This window comes from Aythya fuligula, chromosome 10 (assembly GCF_009819795.1).
Source record: "Aythya fuligula isolate bAytFul2 chromosome 10, bAytFul2.pri, whole genome shotgun sequence".
Classification (NCBI taxonomy): Eukaryota; Metazoa; Chordata; class Aves; order Anseriformes; family Anatidae; genus Aythya; species Aythya fuligula.
Window position 1 is genome coordinate 2,065,045 of NC_045568.1, and position 18,956 is coordinate 2,084,000.

The 18,956-nt window shown below is 38.3% G+C and overlaps 1 protein-coding gene across 1 annotated transcript in view; it reads left to right on the forward strand.

The window, feature by feature from the left end:
- Positions 1-113: 113 nt before the first annotated feature.
- The window catches only part of DCP1A (decapping mRNA 1A), a 35,880-nt gene continuing 17,037 nt past the window's right edge, over positions 114-18,956 (forward strand). Inside the window, exons 1-5 of the mRNA XM_032194036.1 lie at positions 114-257; positions 1,120-1,160; positions 3,017-3,144; positions 12,200-12,266; positions 17,314-17,452. Of these exons, the coding sequence (XP_032049927.1) occupies positions 117-257; positions 1,120-1,160; positions 3,017-3,144; positions 12,200-12,266; positions 17,314-17,452 (516 nt within the window). The 5' untranslated portion in view covers positions 114-116. The remainder of the gene's footprint in view (positions 258-1,119; positions 1,161-3,016; positions 3,145-12,199; positions 12,267-17,313; positions 17,453-18,956) is intronic.

An 18,956-nucleotide genomic window follows, 5' to 3' on the forward strand; every position in this document is an offset into this window, starting at 1 on the left:
CGGCGGGGTGGGCCGTGAGGCGGGGCGGAACGGAAGGCGCGGGGCTCAGCGTTCCGGCGGGCGGCGGGGACGGGCGCGCCGTGACACCGCGCGGCCGCTTCGCGCCGGGCCGCAAGATGGAGGAGGCGGCGGCGGGCCGGGCGGGGCAGGAGATCAGCCTGGCGGCCCTGCAGCGCCACGACCCCTACATCACCAGCATCGCCGACGTGACCGGCCAGGTAGCGCTCTACAGCTTCAGCCCCAAGGCCAACGAGTGGGTAAGTGACGGGCAGCGGGGCCGGGGCTCTTCCCTCGCCGCCGGCCGGGCCCTCGTTATCGTATCGGTGCTGTGGGGCTGGAGGGCTGCTACAGCTCTGACATTTTAAAGTGTGGTTTGTTGTTCGTAGCCCTAATTCGGGAGCAGTGGGGCTTGGGGAATAATACTCGTCTGCGCGTTAAAATATAGCTTTCACCTCAGCTGGTTGTCCTCAGTGGTTTGCGTATGGCTGCCGGTCCTACGGTAAAAAGGCGTCTCTGGAGGTACGGTTTAAGGAAAACGCCTGATTTAGGTTCAGAGCTGTCCTGTGCCTCCTTCGGGCTGTCCCTGCCTGTTGTAGTTTAGTCACAGAACCGCGAGATGTGAACGTGTGGAAGTTCAGCGCTGTGGGCAGCGCTGGAGCTGTGCTGGAGACCCTCAAGCGTACGGTGAGGGCTGCTTGGAAAACTGAAGGACAAAACAGAGCTGGGGCACATAGTTAGGTTGTTTCGTTGTTCTGTGTGCTGGCACTCTACTTGTTTTAAGTAACAACTGTGAAAAACTATTTGTAGGTAATTAAGTGTAGCCCTTATTTAAAGCGGGAGTTGTAAGAAAGGTGTTCAGCTCTGACTGTTGAAGCTGAGCATGAGAAAGTTGTGGGATACGTTATATCCATCAGTAAGTTAGCACCATGAAGGAAATCTTCTGGAAGTGTGTTTAATTTCTGAACTTCCCTAAGAAAAAATAACAAGTGCCAGAAAATAACAGATCACAATATCCTTATTTAAAAAAAAAATACAAATAGTCTTTGTAATTGGAATGTTCTATAAAAGCTATCTCTGTGAACAAGTGTATTTCTTAAACACATCTGCTCTCTTTTGTAGGAGAAAACTGATATAGAAGGTACCTTATTTGTGTACAAAAGGTAAGGGTTATTTTTTTGTTTTCTTTTTCACTATGAAAAAGACAAAGAAGGTGGCTACATGTGCAGCTCCATACTGGATTTATTGCATACAGTTCATAATTACTTATTTGTCTAGCTGGTAACATATGTGTTATATATTCTTTGAGAGGAATAAACTCTGCGCATGAGTGAATAACCCTAGTGATAACACACAGAAATACTGCTGAAAAATCTTAGGGCCTGATAAATGCTACCTATGTATCCACACAAAAACCTAGTTTATTAACATTATTTTGTTGGTAACAATATCATCTGTTAATGTATTGGGGTTGATAAATGCATAGCCACCCCACGTCTCCTAAAATATGTGAAGTTGATCATGAAAACAATATGAATTTCAAATCAAATTAAATAATGTTCTTAACTTCTGTCATATCCTGTCTAGTTCTAAAAATGGATGATGACACTTAAGTCGCTTGAGGGCTACTTGATTTCCTTGTTAAAATAATGAAAGGAATTCACAGTTACGTGGCATGGGGAAAAGGGCCTGATATTCTTGATGGAAGCAGCAAAACCAATTATGGATTTAAGTTTTAAGTTGCCAGCATGTCAGAAATTTAACAATGAAATAACAGTGCTGAATGTAAGAAGTGTGAATAATGCAGACTTAATCAACCCATCCTGAAACAGACTGTCAGGGAGTAGGTTATTCCAGCTGTTGTATCTTGGCACTGTAAAGGAATACATGTCATCTTTTGCTGTTAACTTTGCTTGAGCTCCAAGTTTGGAAATACACAGTGTAAGAAACCAACCAAATTAAAAAAAAAAATAAACAAAGTTTCTGATTATTTCACAAAAGGTCTGTTAAGAGCATTAAATGAGTAACCCGTGACAGTAAGGACTGTTTGCCACCTTCATAGAAACTCTTGGCAGGTTTTGTTGTTGGACATTGTTTAGAGGTGTCCATGTTGCTATAAAGATGTTAATGCTTACTAGCTAATTCTATCAGTTTCTTTACCCTAGTGCCTTTGCTTAGCTAGTTATTTTTCTCAGATAATGAATGATCTAAAACAAGCCTCCTCTTCCCCCAAAGGCCTTCATCATGCTGCTTTGTTGATTATATGAGTGCTTACGGGCACAGCTCAGTATGGTGACATGATATTCATGCAGCAAGAGAAAATACACCTGAAACAAAACCATCTTGAATTTTCAGTGTGTGCTAGCTTGCTGCTTTCTTTTTCCACATGGTGTCTACCAAAAATGTGGATATTAAAAATTCTTTCACTAAGCAGTACAATTGTAAATATTTTAATAACTACTTTGAAGATACTGGGTAAAATCTTTATTTTCAGAGTATCCCTTTAGGAAGAAATTACTGCTTCTGGTTCCCCTCTAAGTGAATTTTGTGTTATTTAAGCCATCTTTTTTTTTTTTTTTTATCGTCACATCTATTTGCAATAAAGTCAGTATTGCTGAATAGTATGGTTTGATGTTTTTTCTCCTCTAACTAAAGATTCTAAAAAGCTTTAAAGCTGTCTTATTTGAAGTATTAAGTACACTTGAAAATTAATCCTGGGCCTGCCCTAGGTTTTTTGAATAGTTTTGTGGTTTTTTTTGAGGCATATCTTTGATTCAGCAGTTCAGAACTGTAACACTAATCCTAACCATATTTGAGGTAAGCATGATTTTAAATTGAAATGAGTTGGCTCACCCAGAAATGGCGTAGAAGAACAGCTATTAGATATTCAGGACTGCGAAAGCTTTAGTTCATGAAGTAATGGAGATTTGAGGATTAATACGTAAACGTGTTTCAGAAAATTGTTTGTATATGTTGATCAAGGTATTAATCCATGATTTTATTTTAATTAAAACAATAGGTCGGCTTCTCCTTATCATGGTTTTACGATAGTGAATCGACTGAACATGCACAACCTGGTTGAGCCAGTAAATAAAGACTTGGAGTTTCAGCTCCATGAGCCTTTTCTTCTTTACAGAAATGCTAGCTGTGAGTATAACATCCTTTAATCCATTTAACCCTCAGATTCTGCTTTATAACCCAGACCACTTCCAGTTACCGTGCTGTGTTCCAGTGTAATGCAGTGGGCTGGGTTCCAGTGCTTTGTTTGATGTCTCTGTCTACAGTACTAGATATGCTTAAGTAGCTGAGAATGTTTTTACTTTGATCACCTGCTTTCAGTAAAAACAAGATAGACAAAGTATCCGATAGAAAAAGTTACATGCTTTTTAACTAATGAGCTTACAGGTTTAATATAAACATATGCACAGGGCTATAGCGTTATTAAAGACAAGTGAAGATGTATACCTATTGAGAATATTTAACAGTGAGAGAAGTTCTAAGGGCTTCAAAAGTCAGATTGTGAAACTTCTATTTTTTTTTTTTCTTTTGCAAGAGGAAAATTAAATATTAATCAGTAGCTGCCTGGGTTGTGAAAATCGCACAGCTCTCAGTGATGGTTTCTTTCTCCAGAACAGGATTTGGAGTCTGGAGACAAATGTGTCTGCTAAATTTCTTTGAATCTAGGCTTCAGCAAGTCTGGAGTGCTTTGAGATGAGTGGTAAAATAGTAGCCCTATCTTCATGCTGCAGTTTATCTCTAATACCAATTTGGGGTCGTCAGGTGAGTTAGGATTCCAGTTTGGCACACAGTAAAAATCTTATTACTGCAAAGAGCACAAACTATAACTTAGGTAGCTCTTTGAAGGAACAAGGGATTATATGTGTATATGAAACTATTGTGAGGTTAAGGAGATGATATAAAAGGTGTCCCACAGAGCAGTGTCCTCATGATACAAAACTATCACTTTATATCCTGTTATTTAGGCTACATCCTTGAAATTAGTTTGCTATCTGGTGACAGGTTCTTACTGAATTACTTAGAGAACCCAAGTACTGTCTGGAAAAAGTACTTCCTCGACACAATCTCTTCTTATCATCTAATGTCTCCTTGAATTACAGACAGGAACACTGTTTTGGCTGCACTTCAGTGTACCTAGAAGACCAATCAGTTGTTAATCCCATCTTGTTTTTCCCCCTTGGAAAGCCTTCAGGGTCTGTGGGGCATAGGATAGTTTCCATTAAGTTGACAGAGAACAAATTAAGGTGGGAGGTTTCTGTTTTTAATGGGTTTAGCAATCCTCCTTCTGTAAGCCTCTGAGAGGGGAACGAGTCAAACTTTGTCAGTGAATTGACGAGTCTAGGAGATCAGGAAAGGAAAAGATTCATGAGAAATTGTGAGGGGTGTGTGTGGAAATGCTGCACTGAGTTGGGTCTTTAAGCAGGTCACTTGGTTTGGAAGGAAGAGGAACTGTAGAGGATGGTTGTAGGTACAGGGTGGCTGTTGAGGTGTCAGCAGAGGAAATGATTGCAAATGTGAGGCTGGTGATACAAGGGAAACAGGAAGCTGATGATTCATTTGTTGTTTGGAGCTTATGATGGTATCAGGAGCTACTGTGGAATTACCATATTGTATGCTAGTGGGAGTGACAGAGGATCACTTAATGGAAGTAGTCAGAGAAGGTAGGCTGGCTGTAAGTTCATTAGAAACCCCTAAAGCTAATTATGTGCTTTCCTCTCATTGACGAAAGCCCTCATTTTCCTATGGGACACAACTGTGTAAAATCTGTGGGAGGCTCCTGGCACTTAGGACAGAGATGACAGAAAAGTATGAGGAAGAAAGAAATTTAGACAAAAGTGTGCAAGGAGAACATGATAGACTTGATACTGGAAATAATTGTATTTTGGAGGGTACCTTTATTACCTGTATTTTTGTCAGTGCCACTGTCATTCTGACCAAAAGGCATTGGTTGGAAACTATCCTATTTCATCATTCCATTCTGTCCCCTAGAAAGAGCGTGTCCAGAACCAGTCTGTGCTTAATGCAAATTGGAGATGTAAAGTTCAGTTAGTGTGCTGTTAGTTATTGCCCTGAGTGCTACAAATAGGCAGCAGATCACTTCATGCACTCTGTTAGTGTTTGCTTTGTTCAAGAACAAACTTAGCAGTATGGAAAATTCTGTGTAAGCTTCTTAGTCCTTATCATTTCAGCATGTTAACTCCATTATATTGTGCTTTTAGTTGTTGGGTTTGGGATTTTCTTACTTTCCTGCAGTTTCCTTAGTTGCCTGATCTCCATCCATTGAATTTGTTGGGAAAAAAATGTATATATACAACTAAAAAGTTTCCATTTGCCTGTATCTGCATACTGTTCTAGAAACCTAAATAAGCAAAGCTACTTCCAGGACTGATCCGTATTTACAGACAGACTTCAACATGTGTATGTTCTAGTTATACGGGTAGGTGAGGCAATTATTTCGGAGTTCTCTTCATGCAGAAAAGTGTCTGCTTCTGCTCAGCTGCCTGCTGTCATGAAAAACCTTTGCATTTTTGAGACCAATTCAAATAGGAGCTGTAAGGCCATAGATAATATAATGCTCATCCCTAAGGGATTTGTGGTGTGTATCTCTAAGGACTTAACGTGAAGTTCGTCTGAGATCTTACAATGACAGAAAGAGGATGGACTGCTAGATTGGGCATGGAAAAATACCTCGTTAGCAGGGTGTTGGCAACAGTCCTGTTTCTCTTGCACTGTTTTCTGTATCCTGTTTGAGGAAGATCTGCTGTGGTCGTTCAAAATTAAGTTGTCCTGCTCAAATTGCTGAATTATTGAACTGACTATTTTGGTTCCTTAGCTTTCCAAAACTCCTTTTTGTTAATACTGCTGCTTGTCTCTGCCTAACAGCAGTGTGCCTGTATATTTAGGTTGTAACAAGATCAATGACAAATGGTGCTTGATGCTCCTTCAGGGCACAGTAGAAATAGAAGATGATCACAGCTAAATTATGGAGCCTCTCTTGAATACATGGTGACAATATTTATAAGTGATTTCAATATTTATATCACTGTTTTATAAACTTTGTATCTTCACTTTGCTCTGGGATTCTGCCTTAAGAAGATAATAAGGGCAAAGTCTGTCATGTGCACCAGTTCAGACCTCTGACATTTTTCTTTGAGAACAGTTCTGATGCTATTGAGTGACGTACACCAGTCTGTGCAGAGTCACTAACAAGTTATAAGCAAAATTTTGCAATCCATATATAAACATTTCTGTTTGGCTGGAGGCTACAAGAAGAATTTGCCTGTCATGCTAGATAATCATGTTCTCAGTGGATTTACCATTCTTTTGTAGTTCGATTTGTGCAAATACATTTTTCATTACAATGGAATTTATAGTTTGCTGCATAATTGAACTTAATTATTGTTAAAGGATCTCAAGTTTATAGCTAATGTAATTGCACAAAGACTTTTTCATGCTCTTAGAATAACAGGGAATTGCTATATTATTCCCATGGGAAAGGAGGCCTCACTTCTCTTTGGCTGTTTTGTATTTTTTTTCTGTTTTTTGCAGGATGTGATAAGAAAGTGTCTTTTATGGTTATACTACTAGCGCAACAGATCAAATGATAAAATATCTTTTGTACACCTACCTTCTCTTGTGTTCACTGAGTAACATGAAAAACATTTGGGTCAAAGTATTAGGTGCTATTTTGGTTAGATCTAAGACATGCAGAAGCTTTTTTTCAGAAAATAATACCTTCTCAATACTTTTGCAGGTAACTGAAATCCTTCCCAACTTGTTTTTTTCTCAAAATAATTCTGACAGTATCATAAGATTAAAACCCCAAAACAATATTTAAATCTAAAAATTCGAGGCAATATATATTTACTTTAAAATTTGTATATAATGCGGTTTGAAAACTTAGACCACTTATTCAGTAGTATCAGATCCTAAAGCAAAAATGACAGAATGCGTTGACTAAGAAGCTGTTAAGCATTGTACCAGTTACAGCAGTGAAATTAAAAAAAAAAAAAAAAAACATTCTACTTTTCTATGTTAGATAGAATTAAAGAAAGCTAATATTTCCAAATAAGGATGAATCCAAAAATGCAATCTATCACTTTCTTGTTTGGTAACGTAACAGATTTTGCTTTTAGAATTCTCAAAAGTTAGACTTTTTAGATTATGCTTCATACTTAATATGTTATTTATTATTGCTTCATCGAGAATGTATGTTGCTGTGTACATGAGATCCTTGTCTAGCTTTCTGTCTGGAGACGTACATGTTCTTTAGAGTGTTCAGAGCATTTGTTCCTGAAGCATTGAATACCACTGATATATCTCCATCAACTTTCCTCTTCGTTGTATTTTGAGAAAAAGTACGTTAAAATCTGTTTTAAAAAATGGATGAGGCTCCGTCCATAACATTAATAATAGTCTAGTCTAAAAGTTCTCTACTTTTTTTCAGTCTGTAATGTGAGAAATTGGAGTGTGGTGGCTCCTGTGCAGCAGTTTGTGTGTTTTTTTGTTTGTTTGGTTGGTTGTTTTTTTTGTGTGTGTGTTTTTTTTTTTTTTTACAAGTCTATACTTTGCTAAATTATAGAGGAAAATAAGTTAAAAAAAAAAAATTAGACAATGACCGTCTTACCTCTGAAGGTCTGCAAGAAGTATTCTTCTAAGTCCTTCTCGTTTATAACTTTCCCTCTGTATTGGTGGTGTTGGTCTTGATTAAAAGGCTTTTTAATCCAAGCTAGTTCTTTTGGAAGGTCAGGCAGATGTATTTCCATGGTTCTGAAAGGGCAGATGCCAAGTGTAAAACTTAAAAAGTAAAATAAATGGTCATTGTTTGATAGGTTTATTCCCCTTCTTATTCTTTATCCAAAAGTAAGAGTTAGTGAAACAAAAGTAATAGATCTGGGGAGGTTTATACTTTGAAATGTAAAAGTTGGGTACAAAGTGTTGTCATCCTGCATTATCATTAATGATAAACGCTTGTATTCAGAACAGCAAACCAAAAGTGAGTTGCTTGATTTCAAATGGCTTTTTAAATTCTTTGCAGGAGCTTCTGATTGGTTTCGAATCAGGGAATCTTAACGGTTAAGGAAAGTATCTCATCATATTCTCCCCCTCTCCTCCCGCCCAACTCATGAGGCAGTGAACGTAACACATCTCTGCAGCTGGCGCAGCTGAAGGGCTCTCCAGCAAGCGCATTAACCCAGTGCTTTAGTCCGAGATAAGGAAGGAGCCTGTTCTTGATACCTTTACAGCAGAAGCAGCAATGCGAGCAAGGGGGAGGGGAAGAACCATTGAAAGCTGCTAAGCAGTGCTAAAAATATTTTGTTTGACCTGAAAAATGGCATTCGAACTAGTAGGAGTTTTCTGCTCTAGTTCAGTGTTGTGTAGTGGTAATCCCTCTCGTTCTGTGTCGTGCTTTGTCAGATGGGAGTTTGTTCCAGTGTTCCTGATCCTGGACGTGGCTGCTGTTTGACACCTGCTGAATTACTCCAGTGCAGCTGCTGGTGGGGTTGTGCTGTGAACGCTGTTTGTGAAGTAGCTTTTGATATTCAAAGCAATAAGAAGGGGAGGGATGTTTTAAAATGATTTGTAATGACTTATAAATCTGTGTGACAGTCTAATATTTAAATTGAAAAAAATAAAGAGTTGTGAATGAGGAAGAGATCAGAGCACAGTGGCTGGGGGGGGCGTGGCATTTCAGCTAATCTTACTCCTGAAAGAAATATGAGCACTGAGAGAGATTATACACCTGTCTTCTATTTGAGGTGTAAAATGATGTATGTATCAGTTTTTTGTTTTAATGGGAGTGAGATTTGGTTATCTTTCGTGATTTCTTTTTAGGGTGGTTTCAACATGAACCCATTTTTTTGCAGAGGGAGCTGGAAGGGATATTGTCTTCCAGTTGTTGTAGGATAACATCTGAATTAAAACTGTATTTTTTTTCTCTCTTCCCATCAGCTCTTCCAGCTAGTTATGATCCATTTTACAACTTACCATTGTTTTGGATGAGGTGAAGCTGTATCTGCAGAAATGGTAACCTGGTTGAAGCAAGAGAGTGGTAGTTTGTAATCTCTCAAAGTGGTGCTGCTGACGCATCCCGTATACTTTCCTTTTGGCATGGTATTATATGAACGTTTTAACCATTTTGCCTTACTGTGCAGCCCTCAGCTTCTTGTTTCTGTCGTTTCTCTGGTACCAGATGGCATGTTTGTCGAGCTGATCTGCAAACAATATCGGGGAACTGGTCTGGCATACCCGGCTGACATAAGGGAGAGGGTGGATTGGGGTAAATTGAGTCATGGCAAAGTTGTGAGAATGTAAGGGTGGCGACACTGTTTATTTCCCCTAACTTGAAATGAAACCTGAAGTGCAGCTGCAGCTGTGGCATGAAGCCTTACTTTAAGTTGCCAGAGTATGGCCTCTGTCCTGCTGTAGCACTTGGCTATCTCCACTCCAAATTCAGCTCTGGTAGCTGGGCAGTGCTGGAGCTGGATCTGACTGCTCCTTGAAGCAGTGGAAGCACAACAGAGAAGGAGCCAGCATGAGAAACTGGCATTACACATTTTGATTAACACTTATGAGTCACTGCTTTTAATAAAAGTGATGTAATTAACTTGCCCAGGTATCTAATGTCCGAGAAGAATTTAGATTAAGATAACTGACTTATTTTAATTTTATCAAGTCTGGTTTGGCCGCGGTTAAGGATTACTTACGACTTCATGTGTGTCAGTGTAATGTGAATGCCACCGAAGGATTACGATGACTACACTCTGTCTCTACTTGATTACTGAAGATGCTGCCCAGCGTTTGGTGTAGAAAAGCTAGAGTGAAAGTATTAAAGTAGTTGGAAAAATGAGCCAATTTATCTGAAACTAATATTAGAGAGCTGCAGTAGAAAGGTGTGCCATTAGGCATACAAACGTTCAGCTGATGTTTCTGCTGGGTGTAGTAAGATCACGGATAGCAAAAGAATTGGGAAGTACCAACTCCTAATGCAAGGATGTTCGTAGCTGAGGTTGCATGCATGTTAAACACATCAAATGTAGTAAGGCAGTTGTGGCAGAAAGTTTGGAGATATCTGGGGCAAGGGAGCTGAACTGAGGGTACCGATGAGTCCTCTTCTGAAAAGAGGGAGGTAATTGTTCCAGTCCGTCAGACCATATCAAACTTAATGCCCAAGTTCACTTGTTCATAATCTGCTTTAGAAGTTTGTGATACTGCTGAAGTTTTGTGGTGACTCCCTGTGATTGTTTGCCAGTAGTACAAAGTAAAGAGAAAAATGATACTCTGTAGTCAGAGCTGAGATTTCAATCAGCTTCAGGTCTTATGTAGGCCTGTGTCTGGCAGAATAGTGTGTGACTCTTATCACTTATCCCATTAAGATATCGTTATAGGTTCCTTATCTTAATTTCTTCAGCAAGTATGCTTTTGAAGAAGCTTTCTTCCTTTAGTAGTTCGACTGATACAGGAGTCAGGGAAGGGAAAGAGCTTTTCTTTAGTGTTAAAATATCCTACGTGACTAGAGAAACATCTCGCACTGAAATGCTGTCGAGTCTCAATGCAGTAAACAGTCCAGTTGTATGAGGTGATAAATTTTCATAAATATTTCGTAAATGTTGGCAATGTCAATTGGCTTATGTGTTTTGCAAGGAGAAAATAGCTTAAATTGTTAAGCTATTTAAGTTGTTATTTATTTCTTTATGGCTAGAAAATCTTTATTGGCTATTACTTCATCTGGAACTTGCAAAGATAATAGTTACTTAAGGAAAAAGAAAAAAACATAAGAAGCAAAGTACAACTTCAGCTTGTCTTAAGATCTTGTTATAGAAGTGAGGTATGGGCATGACTTCTTTGGTCCAACACAGCAAGGCTAGGGTAACTGGAAGTTTTAGAAAATTATGTTTGGTAAATAATCACAGTCTTTGCTGTGGCTTAAATAACCTTGAGTAGGCCTTTGTTGAGACTTTGAGTTTTTTTGGGGGGTGTGTTTTTTGTCTTTTAAAACAACAACAACAACAACAACAAAAAACAAAATTAAATGTAAATCCAGCTAGGAAAGGTAGTGTGTTTGTTTTTAACTCTTTACTTTTCTGTAAGGATTTCAACTTAATAAAAACATTGGCATGAACTGTGCTATAAAGCTGAATTTTAAAAGGCTGAAAATATCCCTTCAGGAATGAAAATATTTCAGTGGTAACATATGCCAGGTGTCTAATCGCCTTTGAGGTACTTGCACACTCTGCACTGGTAAATTTCATAGATGAACCAGGATTTAAAATCACCTGCTGTGTGAATTGGATCAAATACAATTGTGAGAATAGTTTGTAGATTTGTTGTGTTGGCACAACTGTGGGGACAATGAGGAGATGAGGATGTATTTGGGTGAAAATGGCATCTTTAAAGTGGGGCTGCTGATGAAGAAATAGTATGTAGCACTGCTGACCATGTTTCTTGCTCTGCCATGTCTTTCACTGAGTGATCAGGCTCGAACTTCGCCAAGTTTCAGTGGAATTGTACTTGCCCTGAAAACCAGAGTTGTCCTGGGTGTCTTGCAGAGCTGGAAGCTTTTTGCCCTTGCTGGTTTGTCATTGCTGCCTTCGAAGAGCAGGGTTCAGTATGAATCTGTGTTTAAGCTGCTCTGTGAATGTGACAGTACAGCTGGAGCGTTGTTATCACTCCCTTCCTGTACAACTGCTTCTCATGAAAAGAATTAGGAGAGGGAACCTTTAGAGAGAGCCTGTGACTGAATTGTCATACTGCAACTCAAACTTGAACGCTTCTGTTGAACTTCAAAACCTGGCAGTGTTGAAAATGAGTGTTCAAAAACGATGTGGATATTCTTCAGCCTAGTGTAATGGTAAGATCTGCCATTCTAAATAGAAGGTTGCAACCATAGTGGGAAGTCATCTGGAATGTGAAACTTCACTTGCTTGCCTCTTCTACCCGTGAACAAGGATCGGCATTTTGTAGTCTGTCCATTTAATTTGTTTTACGTTGTATTTGTGTTTACCCACATGCTGTTTATAATTACTTTATAAATGGTACTTGGTCATGCAGAGAATATTTGAGTGGAAATTGATGTTAACTCATACATTACTAGGCTAATGGGCTGTTGGTTTTTGCTTCCTTTCTACTGATTTATTTTTATTCTTTCAACCCTTGTCTTACACTTCCCTTTTTTCTTTTCAAGTGTCAATTTACAGTATCTGGTTTTACGACAAGAATGACTGTCATCGAATAGCAAAACTCATGGCTAAGTAAGTACTCCTGATTGTTACTCTGTAATTCTTTTTCAGAATTCTTCTTCAGGCAAAAATTGAACCTATTACATGCATGTTTTTTTCTCTCCTTAAATTGAGAGATACAAAGTTCTTGCTGCTGTTGGGGTCTGTTAATAATCAAAACTATAGCACTAAGGCTTTTTTAAGTAATAAAGAATTCAGTTGAAGTATTAATTGGCCTTCTCTGAAGAGTGCAAACATAAGCCCTGTTTATTATCTTATACTTGTATTTAGTATTGAGATGCTTAATGGAGAGTAATACCCTGGTAGAAGATTCTCTGAAGCAGAAAGTGTAAGGCAAATAAATAAGGGCTGTGTTTTTTGTGGTTGGTTTGGTGGTGGGTCATTTCCTGTTCTAAAAGCTTGATTATTATTCCTGACTAAAGTCAAAAAAAAAAAAAAAAAAAAAAAAAGAAGGAAAGTGGGAGAAGGATATAGTTTTTCATTCTGCAAGATTCTGTGTTAGGAGTGTAGACTGAACTATGAAATAAAAGGAACTTGTTGCTAAACTTCTAGATTGTTATTCAACTTTTATTAATGCTTTTCTTCTTTCTCAAGAGATAAATCAGTTTATAAAATTGACATGTCACTTGCTCTTGTTTTATGGTTCCTGAGGTTCTTAGAAGTGTGGAGGCCATGCAGCGGGAGTACTTTGGAAATGATGTCTGTTTAAAGAAACCTTCAAGTTGTGTTTGCAGACACATGGCATTGTTAGTTGTTAAAATACTATCCGTGTAGCAGCACAGTTAGCCTATCTGTGCTGTACGTGGTTGCACTGGCATGGCTTCAGTAGTTTGGGTGAACAGAAGAGGTCAAGGAAAGCTGAGGTACTTAAAATGTAGTGAGTGTAGGGTAGAGAGAGTATTCTTGCTTCTGTTCCTTCAGGTGAGGTGTGTTGCTGATTAAGCCTTGCTTATAGAAGAGGATGAGAATTCATTTAAGTGAGTCTTCTATGTTCTTTGTGAAAGGAAAGTTTAAAGTGTGTGGCAGTGTGTTCATATGCTAGCAAAAATTGCAAAATTGCAAAACGCAGATGTATTCCTCAGGGTATTTTCTCTTCCTGTGTTCTCTGCTTTGTTTTTCTGCACCATCACTATTTACTTTCCTGCACCTTCTCTGTGTGCTCTAATCAGCACATCATGTCTTGTAAGTCATGACATCTTAAAGGCAGGCAGAACTTAATAATATGTAAAGTAGACATAGGATGAACATCATTTTAAACCAAATCGCTAATTTAGGTGTTGGCATGACTGTGGATTAAGCATATCTTGGAAACGGCTTAACATATCAAGCAGATTTTGGGAATGTGTCTGGACCATAGTTACTTCTTCAGTCTTAGGCAAGTGAAACTACAGAAATCAAACATGTAGATAGAAAAAGTAATTGATTGGATATTGACAGAATACAGTTAAGTTTTTCTGAGCTTTCCTAGGACCTCACTTCAGAATGGTTTTTAGTTGTTGCTGCTATTAACATGGTCAAAAAGGATGTGATATTCACTAGCCTGCATATTGCTGGTAATAAGTCTTTGATTACCTGAGAGTATATTTCATAAAGCCTTTCCCCATTACTAGTATGTAGAATGTCTAAATACTCTTGGCTCTCTTTTTCTTAATAGCTGTGTATAGATGTAGGGGTAACAAAAGAGTTTGCTGAAGCCATTACTATACTTAGAAGCATTTAGTGCAAGTATATCAAATTGAATATTTTTAAAAGTCCTGTAGAATGAAAGCATACTTCATTTGGTACCATGTGTCTTAGAGCTTCTGAGAATCTAAAGATGAATACTAGGGAAACTGGAATGAAGGCATTGTAGTTGCACGTTGCTGTAGAAGGGCAAAATTGCACTTCTGAGGCTGTTGTTACAAACTTGATGAAAAGTGGATTGAAACTATTTTGCTGACATGAGTTTCTACAAACATCAAGCTTCCTCTCCCTGCAAATGGGTAGAAAGCAGTGAGAAGAAAAGTGCTGATGCTTACGTGTCCTTTCTTTTCAAACTACAGGGATTGTTTCAGCCTGGGATGAAAAATGTATTTCAAAAAAATAAAGTATGCCCTTTAATTAAATAATAATAACAATAATCCTTTTTAGAGAATGAGCTTTGTCACATGGTTGTGGGCCCCACCAGGCTTAGTTCAGTGGATTTTCCAGTGGTTGTTTATCTTTGAGTATCAATTTAGTTTCACGTTTTTTGTTGTTAGCAGCAGAAACTTGTATTTTGCCTGTTGGTGCCGTTTTACTTAGGTGGGGTGTCCTGTATCACTTACAGGAAAGAGGACTGCATTTAGAGTATCTCAGAGCTTCAAAAACATAACCATAAAAGGTTTCAAGTTTTTTTTTTTTTTTTTTTTTTCCCAAGCTTTTTTTTTTTTTCTTTCCTGCTGTTTGAGTTGACCTTATTGTGCCAGATTGAGTTAACAAGATTGCAGGCCATCCATTTATATTTTGGTGGCTTATCTTTCAAAAGAAAAGTAAATTACTCTTCATAGGCTTTGTAATCACACAACTTCACTTCTCACATTCTCTCTGTCTCTCTCTCTCCCCACCCCTTCCCTGCTCTTCTGTGAGGTTGTGCCAGGTATATTTTCAATGCTGTAACTGCAGATATTCTTGAACAAACTGTCACAGCCACTTCTGTGTCCCTGAAGGAATGTGTGCCTCTTCCACTGTCTGATATAATGGAAAGAAAAAGCAGGCTTTGCTTAAAAAAGATTTAATCCTGATTGCATACAGAGCACGCTTGGTTTACAGATTTGCATTAGTAGAGGTTTTTTTCTTTTGACTTTTTACCCCAGGAAAAGGCATTTGATCTATAGAATTTTTTATTTTAAAAACGAAATCTAGAATTTTCTGGAATGAAAATTCTATACAATGAAAAGATTCTATACTAATGAAAAGACTATACAAGTGTTCAAACTGCTAACTTGAGGAGAAATAAATTTGGGTCAAGTTAAAATACTTGTTCATGAAGGATAAGCTTCCTAGAAGTAGTAGGACATAAGTCTTTGGGAGACTTTATTGTATTCTGATGTGTACATTGTAATTTTCTTATTTTGAAGTTGGTTTATTGGCTTGTTCTACCCTATTTTAACTGTCAGACCTCAGCTGGGCTCTGAGATAGTCTCCCGCTTCCAGATGTTTTGCCTTTATCTGGGACAGTTTGGAAGGGGTGCTGCTTCACATTTACCCTACTGCCATCATCTGAATGTAACCTGCATAAGACAGGAAATGGAGGAAGAGCCATTAGGCACTTATCTACGTGAGATAATTTCATTTTCATTCTTTAACAAAAAGTAAACTATTACAAAGGTAGCATACCCCTGATAATGTGCAGAAGAAAATAGAGATGTTCTGTGGAAATACTTCTGAAGCACTTCTGTGAAATGGATTTACTCATTGAAAATATTTCGCTATGAGACCATTAGAACTACTTCCAATGGAAAGATATTTTGTTGAAATCTTCTGGAACTGTTTTTAATGAACAGAAAGAGGGCTGGGAGACTCAAGCCGTCCCTTTGTCTACAGGGCAGCACATGCATGACTTCAGCTGCCCAGAAATTGCCCTTTAGCCAAAGTATTTATGTTTCCTGATGCAGCCATGCTGACACTTAAATCTGAGCAAAGCCTTCTGGTTCTTTCATCTTGCCTTTTCTCATCCCTAGTTTTGGATTTGAGTATAGACAAGTCCTAAGTCAGGGCTGTATGACCATGTGGGGTGCTAGAACAAAATGTTCTCTCATGGTGTCACCATAGAAACATTTGTACAGTATTGAGCTGCTTCATCCAAAGCAGCACATGCTGCAGTTCATAGAAACTGACAGAGTAGATTGGCCTGCAGATCCTGAGTTATGCTCGCAGGTGAGTGCTTGCCTGCAAACAGAGGAAGCTGTATAGTATTCAAAGAATAATGAGAAGCTACTTCAATAATCATCTTGTATAATTAAAAGTTTTGAAACTCATTTTCCTGGACAATGCTGTACTGTTAAAAGCTATCTTTTTTCTTTCTCTTTTTTTAAAAAAAAACGCACTGTCTAATATTTCTTCAAATAAACACAGCTGAACTCTAGTGAAGTAAAGGGTCTTGGCAGCTAGGAAAATGGGAGGAATCTTCTAACGCTTGCTCTATTTTTTTCCTCAGGAATGATAACATAGAGGTACATAGAAATATCTATTTAGTGAACAGTCTAAAATCTAGATTTATTCCTGAGTCCTAAGTGACCAGAAGAAGCTGGAGGCTGGATGATTGACTCTTTCTGTGACTGCTCTGATGGCACCTCAACTCCTCCATCAGCTCCACAGCATGAGAGTTTTCAAGTGATGTGCCAGCTGTAGAGCTCTGCCCTGCTTACAGTGCTTGTTTTTTCTTAACATATTTGATTAATGCAGGCTTAAAAAAGAGGGGATTACAGGCTGGTGTTGTTTTATTCAAGAGAATAAGCTTTAGTGCATTGCACAGCCATGTACATCTTGTGAACTGTACGTGGATTAGGAGTAGAAATGTATGCTGCCTTTACTCCTTTTGTTTTCTAATGGTAGGTCTCGTCCTAAATAAGAACTGGTTTGTATTCGATTAGTTGAACAACATGGCTTGATATGGTTAAATAATGGAAAAAACTGCATGTTACAAAGTAAACGATAAAAATACACAGTTTGCTCAGTCTGTGGTATAGTACACGTGCTGCTTATGCGGACATCCAAATGCGTGTTGTATGCTATATTGTAAAAAATGTCTAAATGTGACAGGTCTACAGAAGTAGGGCTTACTGCAGGCAAATTTTGAGATATAGACCAGTGCTGTCTGGATTAGAGGTAAATCATACAGACCATTTGACAGCTTGACTTGCCTAAACCTTGTAGCAAATTAAAACTTGTATAGCTTTGGTCAGCTCAGTGTTAGGTTTTCATTCAAGCAGAACAAAACATGTTTATATGCTTGGAGAATGTTTTTCCTTCCTGCTTTTTGTAAAATGTTCATGCTAGATAAAAATTGTGAAAAACCATTTCTCCTTTCCTGTTGCAGAGTGGTAGAACAAGAAGCTCAGAGATCACAGCAAGTTTCCCAGGACAGAAAAAGTCCCAGCAGAACAAATGGCTGCAGTAAAAACAGGCCTATTGACATCCTGGAAATGCTTAGTAAAGCCAAGGATGAATATGAACGAGTAAGGAAATGTCTTAATTTTATTCTGCTATGAATGAATAAAAACACTGCTTTCCCTTCTCAGTGAGGTGGTCGGGGCCTCACGGAGTCTGCTGAAATGGCATGCCTTGTGGCTTCTGAGAGCCGTGATGGAGAAGGATCCTCATGTGCTCCACATGACAATTGAGTATACTCTAACCCAAGATCACAAAGCAGCGCACCTAATCCATAATTCAATGGGCCTGAAACTTTGTATGTTTGAATTGCTGCCTCTTGAGGGGAAAGAAGTAGAGTTTTAAAAATGGGTACCTAGAAATGCAAACACAATAAATACGGTGTTCTAAAACAGGTGCATGGGCTGCTTAATCTCAGTATTCAATCATTGTCCTATTTTGTGAGATCATTAGCAAAGGAAAGATGAACAGAATGTAACACTGCAGAAGAATGTGTCTGTTTCTGTGATTCTGAAGTTCCACTTCCGTAAACATTTGTTATAGTAGCTAACACTTCAGGTTTTCTTTTTTTTTCCATTGTACTGAAAGTCACTGGAGGAGGTCGGCTATGATTCATGGCATAATCAACAGCATTCACTGGGTTGCATACCAAAATGCTTTGGCATCTTAAATAATATTATAAAAGCCCTGAAGCTGTAAACTCTCCCATGTCTGTGATAAAAGCACAGATGTACAGTGACTTATGGGGAACAGGTTTTGTAGGGAAATATTTTTAAGAAGTGTGGAGTTTGCTTGTTGGATAAGTTCATAAGCTTTATTTCCATAATTTTTAGCTTAGTAGGTAACTCTGCCAAACTGTTCATTTTTTTCATTCTTAAGAAAGCCTATATGGTAAGTAGTTTTTAACGTAACTGTGTTTTGTTTAAAGAGAAGGCATTCTCTGCCATTGTTCCAGTGGTCTTGTTTTCAGAATGCTGCTGTTCCTTCCCTCAAGTACACTGTAGGAGGAAGAAGTCCAATATCAACTCTGTGATCCAACTTGAAAATGGAGCTTGATAGACCAATTCTACAACAGTTTCTACTGCTGTGAGGAAAATTTTGTCTCTAGGAATAACAAAAATTGTACCCAACAGTGTCAGCATTCAGTTATTGTAAAAAAAAAAAAAAAAAAAAAAAAAAAAAGACGTGGTGTTAGAGGGTAGAGATTTAGTCATTCAGTACATGTAAACTCAGTGAACCATATTTTTAATTGCTGTAGATGAGCATATAACATTTTCCTTCTGTTCCCTGGTGTACTACTCAATCCTGTCTATTGTGTGTCTGTTCTTTTAATAAGCTGATACCGGAATGGTGAGTCTGGTGTCTTTTGCCAGTACTAAATTCATAAGTTTACATGATGAAGGAAAGTATTAGATCTCTTGGGAAGGCATTACTTTACATAGTCCTGAGAACCAAATTCATACATGGAAGACAAATGTAAGAGAAGTCCGTGGGAGATAAAAAAAAAAAAAAAAAAAAAAAGGCAACAAAGATTCTTTGTGAGTGCAATAACACAAGGATGTACAATAGTAA